Raw genomic sequence first — 12491 nt, 5'->3', positions numbered from 1 at the left:
TAGGATGAACCATGACTGGAATACAGTATATACATATGAAGTGGACAGCAGTAGTTATATAGGATGAACCAGGACTAGAATACAGTATATACATATGAAGTGGACAGTAGTAGTTATATAGGATGAACCAGGACTAGAATACAGTATATACATATGAAGTGGACAGTAGTAGTTATATAGGATGAACCATGACTAGAATACAGTATATACATATGAAGTGGACAGTAGTAGTTATATAGGATGAACCAGGACTAGAATACAATATATACATATGAAGTGGACAGCAGTAGTTATATAGGATGAACCAGGACTAGAATACAGTATATACATATGAAGTGGACAGCAGTAGTTATATAGGATGAACCATGACTAGAATACAGTATATACATATGAAGTGGACAGTAGTAGTTATATAGGATGAACCAGGACTAGAGTACAGTATATACATATGAAGTGGACAGCAGTAGTTATATCGGATGAACCAGGACTAGAATACAGTATATACATATGAAGTGGACAGCAGTAGTTATATAGGATGAACCATGACTAGAATACAGTATATTCATATGAAGTGGACAGCAGTAGTTATATAGGATGAACCAGGACTAGAATACAGTATATACATATGAAGTGGACAGCAGTAGTTATATAGGATGAACCAGGACTAGAATACAGTATATACATATGAAGTGGGTAAAACAGTAAACATTATTAAAGTGACCAGCGGCTGAGGTCCTCTGGGTGGCTGAGGTCCTCTGGGTGGCTGAGGTCCTCTGGGTGGCTGAGGTCCTTGATGATCTTCTTGACCTTCCTGTGACACCAGGTGCTGTAGATGTCCTGGAGGGCAGGCACTTTGACCCCGGTGATATGTTGGGCAGAACGCACCACCCTCTGGAGAGCCCTGTGGTTGCGACACTGTGGTTTCAGCCTCCGGAGGTTGAAGAGGTGCTGTTCTGATTTCTTCACCACAAGGTCTGTGTGGGTGGACCATTTGTCTGGTCTTCTCTACCTGACCGTCTCATTATCTTCTCTCAAGAAGAACTATCTTATGGTATGAAGATTGTCCTTCTTGAGAGAAGATCGAGCCTTCTTCTCCCCAGAAGATGTCTGGTAGGCCCATTTAAATACATTTTTTGGACATTTCAAGGTAGCAGATGTTTGAGTTGGGTTATTTTTTTCATTTCTGACAAAATGAGCAGTCCTGGAAGTGACAGATTTTGACTTATATTGAGTGATAAGACTGAGCTATTTAAAAACACTTTTTCAACATTTCAAGATAGCAGTTAGTTCAGTTTGATCTTATTAAAGACAGCTGTATATTATTTTTTTGGACCCAAAAATATTCTATGTTCATGCCCACTTTTTTTGCACTATGTTTGAAGACTGTCAACTTCTTGTCAGGAGGAGAATCACTTAGCCTTTCGATTAATTTTCAAATGATAGGATGCCTATTTAAAAACACTTTTTCAACATTTCAAGATAGCAGTTAGTTCAGTTTGATCTTATGAAAGACAGCTGTATCATTTTTTATAGCCGAAAGGAGCAAGTGCGACACTCACGTGTCCAAAAATCAGTACTCTAAGTACTCAAGTGGACTCTGCCATGCAGCAGAATACCACCCTTAGGTACCATCTGGAGGAAGTCCAGAATGGTCACGCTCTACAGCATGACTATCCATCCAAGCAACCGGAGTCCGGTACTCAAAAGAGTGAAGACGATAGGTTTCAGACATTGCCTCCATCATGTGTCCCCCAGTCTTCTCCTCTTGGCCATTTGGCACCGCATTGCCAGATTTAAAAATAACTTTACTGGGAAATCACACTTTGCAATAAACGACGTGATATGCTCAGAAAAATAGGCTAGGCGATACAGGTTAGCGCCATCTTGGAACCATCTAAAATCAAATATACTATTGTAAATATTCCCTTACCTTTTGATTATCTTCATCAGAAGGCACTTCCAGGAATCCCAGGTCCACAACAAATGTAGTTTTGTTCGAAAAAGTTAATAATTTATGTCCCAATAGTTCCTTCTTGTTAGCGCGTTCCGAAGGCTACTCATAATGTACTGAAGCGCGCGGGACATGTCGTCACGAATGTGCAAAAAATATATATTTACGTTCGTTCAAACATGTCAAACGTTGTATAACATAAATCTTTAGGGCCTTTTTCAACCAGAGCTTCAATAATATTCAAGGCGGACGATTGCATTGTCTTACTAAACGTTTCGGAACAAAAGGGTTCCCATGGGCGCCGACGTCATAGTAGTAATGGCCCTCCCCCTGTGACCAACTTCCCAAGCCTCTCTTTGGGTCAGTTTCTACCATAGAAGACTCAAACCACTTTGTAAAGACTGTTGACATCTAGTGGAAGCCTTAGGAAGTGCTAAATGATTAATAAGTCCCTGTGAGTTTCAATGGCAAAGGCTTGAAAGTGATTCCACACATCAGATTTCCACTTCCTGTTAGGATTTGTCTCAGGGTTTTGACTGCCATATGAGTTTTGTTATACTCACAGACACCATTAAAACAGTTTTAGAAACTATAGAGTGTTTTCTATCCAAATCTAATTATATGCATATTCTAGTTACTGTGCAGGAGTAGTAACCAAATTAAATCGGGTATGTTTTTTATCCGGCCGTGCAAATACTGCCCCCTATCCCCATCAGGTTAAGAGTTTATTCGGAAGATAATGGCTCTATAAACACTCTTCCGTGGTGTCCCGACTTTCTAGTTAATTACATTTACATGATTAGCTAATCAGGTGATATTAATTACAGAGAAAGGATTTTATAGGATAGCATGTCATATCACTTAATCTGGCATAACCAAAGACACGAAAGCAGAGAGGGAGAGAGCAGAAAGAGAGAGAGCAGAGAGAGCAGAGAGAGAGAGCAGAGAGAGCAGAGAGAGAGAGCAGAGAGAGCAGAGAGAGAGAGCAGAGAGAGCAGAGAGAGAGAGAGAGCAGAGAGAGCAGAGAGAGAGAGCAGAGAGAGAGAGCGCAGAGAGAGCAGAGAGAGAGAGCAGAGAGAGAGAGCAGAGAGAGCAGAGAGAGAAGAGAGAGAGAGAGAGCAGAGAGAGAGAGCAGAGAGAGAGAGCGCAGAGAGAGCAGAGAGAGAGAGCAGAGAGAGAAGAGAGAGGGAGCAGGCTGAGAGAGCAGAGAACAGAGAGAGCAGAGAACAGAGAGCAGGCTGAGAGAGCAGAGAGAGCAAAGAGCAGAGAGAGAGAGTGCAGGGAAAGCAGAGAGAGAGAGCAGAGGGAGAGAGCAGTGAGAGAGAGAGCAGAGAGAGAGAGAGCAGAGAGAGCAGAGGGAGAGAGAGAGCAGAGAGAGCAGAGGGAGAGCAGAGAGCAGAGAGAGCAGAGCGAGAGAGAGCGCAGAGAACAGAGAGAGCAGAGGGAGAGAGAGCGCAGAGAGAGGGAGCAGGCTGAGAGAGCAGAGAGAGAGAGCAGAAAACAGAGAGAGAGAATAGAGAGAGAGAGCAGAGAGCAGTGAGTGAGAAGAGAGCAGAGAGCAGAGCGAGAGAGCAGAAAGAGCAGAGAGAGAGCAGCGAGGGCAGAGAAAAGAGAAAGAGCAGCAGAGCAGAGAAAGAGAGAGAGCAGAGAAAGAGCAGCAGAGCAGAGAGCAGAGAGAGAGCAGAGAGAGAGAGCAGAGAGAGAGAGAGCAGAGAGCAGAGAAAAGAGAGAGAGCAGCAGAGCAGAGAGAGAGAGAGCAGAGAGAGAGCAGCAGAGCAGAGAGCAGAGAGAGAGAGCAGAAAGAGCAGAGAGAGAGCAGGGAGCAGGCTGAGAGAGAGCAGAGAGAGAGCAGAGAGAGAGAGCAGAAAGAGCAGAGAGAGAGCAGAGAGAGAGCAGAGAGAGCAGAGAAAAGAGAGAGAGCAGCAGAGAAAAGAGAGAGAGAGCAGAGAGAAGAGAGAGAGACGAGAGAGCAGAGAGAACAGAGAGCATAGAGAGCAGGAAAAGCAGAGAGTGCAGAGAGAGCAGAGAGAGTGCAGAGAGAGCAGAGAGAGAGCAGAGAGAGAGCAGGGAGCAGAGAGAGAGCAGAGAGTAGAGAGAGAGCAGAGAGAGCAGAGATAGTAACCCTGCATCACAACACTGTTGCTATAGTAACCCTGCATCACAACACCCTGTTGCTATAGTAACCCTGCATCACAACACCCTGTTGCTATAGTAACCCTGCATCACAACACCCTGTTGCTATAGTGACCCTGCATCACAACACTCTGTTGCTATAGTAACCCTGCATCACAACACCCTGTTGCTATAGTAACCCTGCATCACAACACCCTGTTGCTATAGTAACCCTGCATCACAACACTCTTTTGCTATAGTAACCCTGCATCACAACACTCTGTTGCTATAGTGACCCTGCATCACAACACTCTGTTACTATAGTAACCCTGCATCACAACACCCTGTTGCTATAGTAACCCTGCATCACAACACCCTGTTGCTATAGTGACCCTGCATCACAACACTCTGTTGCTATAGTAACCCTGCATCACAACACCCTGTTGCTATAGTAACCCTGCATCACAACACCCTGTTGCTATAGTAACCCTGCATCACAACACTCTGTTGCTATAGTAACCCTGCATCACAACACTCTGTTGCTATAGTGACCCTGCATCACAACACTCTGTTGCTATAGTGACCCTGCATCACAACACTCTGTTGCTATAGTGACCCTGCATCACAACACTCTGTTGCTATAGTGACCCTGCATCACAACACCCTGTTGCTATAGTAACCCTGCATCACAACACCCTGTTGCTATAGTAACCCTGCATCACAACACTCTGTTGTACATAGTTAATTGTTTTGTATTTCAGTTCATATTTGTTTCATGTAACCAGTCGCAGGTTAACGTCAACCTGACAGAGACGATGTAAAATCAATAACTAAACTGTTTTCACTATTAACATGCTGTTTCTTGTTTCAAGTATGTTTTATTATGAAAAGTACAATATAACCATGTATACTTGTACAACTATGGAGCGTATGTCCACATATAATTGTACAATTTGTTTTTCCAACATAAAAGACAAGAAATTATCACATTGGTATTTTAACAGTGTTATTGTAAGAGTTTAAATGTTTAAACAGAGGATACATCTAAAACAGGATAAAACAAGTGCAGTATGTTGTGAAAATGTTACTTTAACGTCGACTCATAACGTCACACTATAACTTCATGGGAGTCTTGTGGAAAGACTAACGGTGTTATTGTAAGAGGTCATGGGTCAAGGTCCTCACAATTATAGGAAGATGCGCATGTGTGTGTGTGTGTGTGAGAGTGTGTCCTGTGTGTGTATGTGTGTGTGTGTGTGTGTGTGTGTCCAGTGTGTGTGAGTCCAGTGTGTGTGTGTGTGTCCAGTGTGTGTGAGTCCAGTGTGTGTGTGTGTGTGTGTGTGTGTGTGTGTGTGTGTGTGTGTTTGTCCAGTGTGTGTGTGTCCAGTGTGTGTGTGTGTGTGTGTTTGTGTGTGTCCAGTGTGTGTCCAGTGTGTGTGTTTGTCCAGTGTGTGTGTGTGTGTGTGTGTGTGTGTGTGTGTGTGTCCAGTGTGTGTGTGTGTGTGTGTCCAGTGTGTGTGTGTGTCCAGTGTGTGTGTGTGTGTGTGTCCAGTGTGTGTGTGTGTGTCAGGTGTGTGTGTGTGTGTCCAGGTGTGTGTGTGTGTGTCCAGTGTGTGTGTGTGTGTGTCCAGTGTGTGTGTGTGTGTGAGTCCAGTGTGTGTGTGTGTGTGAGTCCAGTGTGTGTGTGTGTGTGAGTCCAGTGTGTGTGTGTGTGTGAGTCCAGTGTGTGTGTGTGTGTGAGTCCAGTGTGTGTGTGTGTGAGTCCAGTGTGTGTGTGTGTGAGTCCAGTGTGTGTGTGTGTGAGTCCAGTGTGTGTGTGTGTGAGTCCAGTGTGTGTGTGTGTGAGTCCAGTGTGTGTGTGTGTGTGTCCAGTGTGTGTGTGTGTGTGTGCCCAGTGTGTGTGTGTGTGTGTGCCCAGTGTGTGTGTGCCCAGTGTGTGTGTGTGTGTGCCCAGTGTGTGTGTGCCCAGTGTGTGTGTGTGTGTGCCCAGTGTGTGTGTGTGTGTGCCCAGTGTGTGTGTGTGTGTGCCCAGTGTGTGTGTGTTCAGTGTGTGTGTGTTGAGTGTGTGTGTGTGTTCAGTGTGTGTTCAGTGTGTGTGTGTGTGTGTGTGTCCAGTGTGTGTGTGTGTGTGTGTGTGTCCAGTGTGTGTGTGTGTGTGTGTGTCCAGTGTGTGTGTGTGTGTGTTCAGTGTGTGTGTGTGTGTGTGTGTTCAGTGTGTGTGTGTGTGTGTGTGTGTTCAGTGTGTGTGTGTGTGTGTGTTCAGTGTGTGTGTTCAGTGTGTGTGTGTGTGTGTGTGTGTGTTCAGTGTGTGTGTGTGTGTGTGTGTGTTCAGTGTGTGTTCAGTGTGTGTGTGTGTTCAGTGTGTGTTCAGTGTGTGTGTGTGTGTCCAGTGTGTGTGTGTGTCCAGTGTGTCCAGTGTGTGTGTGTGTCCAGTGTGTGTGTGTGTTTGTGTGTGTGTGTGTGTGTGTGTGTGTGTGTGTGTGTGTGTGTGTGTGTGTGTGTGTGTGTGTGTGTGTGTGTGTGTGTCCAGTTATTATTTCAGGGACACTGAGGATTCATAATCAACACTAAACCCTGGATAGAGGGGCTCAGTGAATGTGGAGGTGAATGTGATCAGGTGGGTCAGTGTGTCAGAGGAGGCTCTATAGAAGGACAGAGTGCCGGCTGGCCAGTCCAGATACACTCCTACTCTGTGGGATCTGGAGGAGGGGACGTCTATGGTAGTGGAGTTATTATTATACCAGCTGGAGGAGGGGACGTCTATGGTAGTGGGATTATTATTATGCCTGGCAGAGTATCTGTTGTTAGAGCAGAACAGACACCAGGACTTGTCATTGTGTCCAAGACAACAGTCCTTAACCACTCCTCTCCTGCTGATTCCTTTATATGTCACTCCTATACCAGCCCCCATTATCCCACTCCACTCTACCTCCCAGTAACAGCGCCCAGTCAGACCCTCTCTACACAGCACCTGGTAACAGTCCTCAAATCTCTCTGGGTGATCAGGATACGTCTGCCTCCCTCTCCTCCATGTCACCTTTCTGTTCTCCTCAGACAGAGAGAGGAGTCTGTTTACTGTGTTTGGGTCCAGTGTGAGATCACAGACATCTGATGGATGAAACCAGACACAATATTAGAAATCATCATCATTCACATTAGAATGTTAACTCACTTTTCACTAATTCATTTAATGTAGATGTTTCTAGGTATCAAAAGGAGAAGTTAAGGTAACTTGAGACTTGTTGAATGATCATATGTTATACTGTATGGCAATATAAAACACACTTATTCACATTAATTACACACACACACACACACACACACACACACACACAGACAGACATTGTCAAAGCAACTCTTTGTAAACGTTGGTGTCCCTGATTTGTGCTTCTGTAGAACTCCAGCTGATATTTAATATGACCAAGTCAGTAATGATGGTGGTCTTTGACTTAACTTGAATTAAGACTTATTCTTAGTCATATTCTTCACAGCAGTCAACACTCACATTTTCTAATTCCAGGTTTCATTCTGTTCTCTCCACCATGTTCCACACTGTAGCGGTAAGCAGAAAAACAGACAGTCATTGAGGGATACACCTGAACACACACACACACACCTGAACACACACACACACACACACACACACACACACCTGAACACACACACACACACACACACACACACACACACACACACACACACACACACACACACACACACACACACACACACACACACACACACACACACACACACACACACACACACACACACACACATCACTTTGTCCAAGTGGTGGTCAGAATGATTGTATTAACCAGCCTGAAAAGTCCAACATGTCTGATATGAACATTGACATAAACCCTCTACATACTTGAGTTTCTCCAGTCTGCAGTGTGGATCCTCCAGTCCAGCAGAGAGCAGTCTGACTCCTGAGTCTCCTGGGTGATTGTAGCTCAGGTCCAGCTCTCTCAGGTGTGAGGGGTTTGACCTCAGAGCTGAGACCAGAGAAGCACAGCCTTCCTCTGTGACTAGACAGCCTGACAGCCTGCAAAGAGTCAAATCATATTAAAATCACACTGCTATTCTTTGGTGGTGAAAATAGTGGCAGTATATTTCTTCAACATATTCAGATATATCAGTGTCCTAAAACCTTCCATATCTATTCATAAATTAATGTATCATAATATAAATTACAAATTATCAAAGTTTTGCCTGCAGATAGAAACATGTATAGTACAAATATTTGAGTAGACTGACCAGACCAGTTTAAAAGCAGTATCAGTCAAAAGACAGACAGTGAGGTATCAGATTTAGATTGTATTGAGTATACAGTCCACATATCTATTTTGACAGTGGAGATAACATTTTAAATGTGGCTCTAAACTCCAACATTTTGGATTTCAGATCAAATGTTTCATATGAGGTGACAGTATATAATCCTCCTGTGAATGATAGTTTTTGCCTGCCTCTCTAATGATGCCTTTAGCCGTTTCCCTGCCTGTACTGTTGCCTTTTTGGACCCCCTGTGTATGACCTTCTGCCTGCCCCTGGACCCAGCTACCTGCCTCCTCCTGTGGTCCTTTACAATAAACACCTGCTGAGCCCTGCGCTTGAAACCAGCTCTCTGTCTCCCATCGTGTTCATTACAGATGGTGACTGGAGTCATTTTATTTACAAGTGAGTAGATAACATGTTTCTAAACACTACTAAAAGCATCCTGATGATGCCATGATTAAGAAAAATCATGAATGAATCATGAATAATAGTGAGAAAGTTACAGAAGCTACAACAAAACATGCTAACCTCTCACCATTACCAATAACAGAGGCTACAACAAAACATGCTAACCTCTCACCATTACCAATAACAGAGGCTACAACAAAACATGCTAACCCCTCACCATTACCAATAACAGAGGATACAACAAAACATGCTAACCTCTCACCGTTACCAATAACAGAGGCTACAACAAAACATGCTAACCTCTCACCATTACCAATAACAGAGACTACAACAAAACATGCTAACCTCTCACCATTACCAATAACAGAGGCTACAACAAAACATGCTAACCTCTCACCATTACCAATAACAGAGGCTACAACAAAACATGCTAACCTCTCACCATTACCAATAACAGAGGCTACAACAAAACATGCTAACCTCTCACCATTACCAATAACAGAGGCTACAACAAAACATGCTAACCTCTCACCATTACCAATAACAGAGGCTACAACAAAACATGCTAACCCCTCACCATTACCAATAACAGAGGATACAACAAAACATGCTAACCTCTCACCATTACCAATAACAGAGGCTACAACAAAACATGCTAACCTCTCACCATTACCAATAACAGAGGCTACAACAAAACATGCTAACCTCTCACCATTACCAATAACAGAAGCTACAACAAAACATGCTAATCTCTCACCATTACCAATAACAGAGGCTACAACAAAACATGCTAACCTCTCACCATTACCAATAACAGAGGATACAACAAAACATGCTAACCTCTCACCATTACCAATAACAGAGGATACAACAAAACATGCTAACCTCTCACCATTACCAATAACAGAGGCTACAACAAAACATGCTAACCTCTAACCATTACCAATAACAGAGGCTACAACAAAACATGCTAACCTCTCACCATTACCAATGACAGAGGATACAACAAAACATGCTAACCTCTCACCATTACCAATAACAGAGACTACAACAAAACATGCTAACCTCTCACCATTATCAATAACAGATGCTACAACAAAACATGCTAACCTCTCACCATTACCAATAACAGAGGATACAACAAAACATGCTAACCTCTCACCATTACCAATAACAGAGGATACAACAAAACATGCTAACCTCTCACCATTACCAATAACAGAGGATACAACAAAACATGCTAACCTCTCACCATTACCAATAACAGAGGCTACAACAAAACATGCTAACCTCTCACCATTACCTATAACAGAGGCTACAACAAAACATGCTAACCTCTCACCATTACCAATAACAGAGGCTACAACAACACATGCTAACCTCTCACCATTACCAATAACAGAGGCTACAACAAAACATGCTAACCTCTCACCATTACCAATAACAGAGGCTACAACAAAACATGCTAACCTCTCACCATTACCAATAACAGAGGCTACAACAAAACATGCTAACCTCTCACCATTACCAATAACAGAGGGGGTTTGATCTTTGTGCCTCCGTTTCTCATTTATCATCATTCACGATTCATTCATGGTTATTCATAATCATGGTAGCATCCACATGAATGTAGAAGTCACTGACAATAGAAGTGAAGTGACTCCAAAATGACAGGACATTATTTACTATTCAGTATCCATTAGGAAAAACATCATCCAAAACACAACCAAGACCAACTGCAAATGAATTCAACAAGTTAGTAGAATCACAAGCCTCACTGCAGGTGTCAGGAATCCCGCTTCCTGAGTCTGTTTCTGCCTGAGCTGACTGTTTTCTGTTTGGAGTCTAAGGGTGCGTTCAGAAACCTATCTGGTTGCTAGGCGACGAAGTTAGGCGGGAGATCTAGTGATATTATTACCCTGTCTGGTTGCCAGGCGACGAAGTTAGGCGGGAGATCTAGTGATATTATTACCCTATCTGGTTGCTAGGCGACGAAGTTAGGCGGGAGATCTAGTGATTACCCTACACCTGCATCTCATCAACCTTCTGCACACCTGGTCCTGATCATCACCTCTTCATAAGCCCTGAGCTGACATCCATTCCCTGCTGGATCGTTAGCAACGAACAGCCTCATGTTTCCTGAGCTAGTCTTGTTGTTTTGTTCTTGTTACTGGTTACTCCCCCCCGTTTACTCTGTCTACAGTCATCCTCCCGGAACATTCAACTCCCTTGCCTGGCCGTCGGTGGATACAGTGACGTCATTGAATCCACCCATCTACTCTCATCAACTCACCTCCGCTTCGTCTCCTGGATCACTCAAATTACACATCAAGACTACCAATAAATACTCACCTTCATTTTACTCACCTTGTCCTGGTCTGCTTCTGGGTTCTGTCTTAGAGAAACGTGACAGCGGGCATGGAATATGGGACAACATGCTAAACTTATGACTACTTTAATACACTATAAGTAATATGTCCGAATAATTACGACTTTTTCAAATGGGAGAACTACATGCATAAAGTACTTTCATATCTGATAATACTGACCTCAGAGTCTCCAGTTTACAGTGGGGATTCCCCAGTCCAGCAGAGAGCAGCTTCACTCCTGAATCCTTCAGGTCATTGTTACTCAGGTCCAGCTCTCTCAGGTGTGAGGGGTTTGAACTGAGAACTGAGGCCAACACTTTACAGGATGTCTTTCTGAGTTTACAGCCTGACAGCCTGCAAAGAGTCAAATCATATTAAAATCACACTGCTATTCTTTGGTGGTGAAAATAGTAGCAGTATAATTTTTCAACATATGAAACCTTCCATATCTATTCGTAAATGAATGTATCATTAAAAATGACAAATGATCAAAGTATTGCCTGCAGATAGAAACATGTATAGTACAAATATTTGAGTAGACTGACCAGACCAGTTTAAAAGCAGTATCAGTCAAAAGACAGACAGTGAGGTATCAGATTTAGATTGTATTGAGTATACAGTCCACACCATATCTATTTTGACAGTGAAGATAACATTTTAAATGAGGCTCTAAACTCCAACATTTTGGATTTCAGATCAAATGTTTCATATGAGGTGACAGTATATAATGTCACCTTTTATTTGAGGATATTTTCATACATATCTGTTTCACCATTTAGAAAAATGAAAGCACTTTATGTATCTAGTCCCCCTATTTAAAGAAGTCATATGTTTTCTGACCAATTAACTCATAGTGTATTAAATTAGTCAAATGATTAGTATTTGGTCCCATATTCTTTGACTGCAATGACTACATCAAGCCTGTGACTGCCATGATCGAGAAAGATCATGAATAATAATGAGTGAGAGAGTTACAGAGGATACAACAAAACATGCTAACCTCTCACCATTACCAATAACAGAGGCTACAACAAAACATGCTAACCTCTCACCATTACCAATAACAGAGGCTACAACAAAACATGCTAACCTCTCACCATTACCAATAACAGAGGCTTCAACAAAACATGCTAACCTCTCACCATTACCAATACAGAGGCTACAACAAAACATGCTAACCTCTCACCATTACCAATAACAGAGGCTACAACAAAACATGCTAACCTCTCACCATTACCAATAACAGAGGATACAACAGAACATGCTAACCTCTCACCATTACCAATAACAGAGGCTACAACAAAACATGCTAACCTCTCACCATTACCAATAACAGAGGCTACAACAAAACATGCTAACATCTCACCATTACC

The 12491-nt window shown here is 43.0% G+C and overlaps 1 protein-coding gene across 1 annotated transcript in view; it reads right to left on the bottom strand.

Annotated features, from left to right (window-relative positions):
• LOC145876087 (cell adhesion molecule CEACAM6) overlaps positions 1-9051 on the bottom strand; it is a 222577-nt gene extending 213526 nt beyond the window's left edge. The window contains exon 1 of the mRNA XM_082971875.1: positions 7938-9051. Coding sequence (XP_082828001.1) covers position 7938 — 1 coding nt within the window. The 5' untranslated portion in view covers positions 7939-9051. The remainder of the gene's footprint in view (positions 1-7937) is intronic.
• Between the last annotated feature and the right edge of the window lie 3440 nt (positions 9052-12491).

This window comes from Salmo salar, unplaced genomic scaffold (assembly GCF_965601325.2).
Source record: "Salmo salar unplaced genomic scaffold, fSalSal1 ptg000432l, whole genome shotgun sequence".
NCBI lineage: Eukaryota > Metazoa > Chordata > Actinopteri > Salmoniformes > Salmonidae > Salmo > Salmo salar.
The sequence above is the reverse complement of the archived record's forward strand: the minus strand, read 5'-3'. Positions and strand labels throughout refer to the sequence as shown.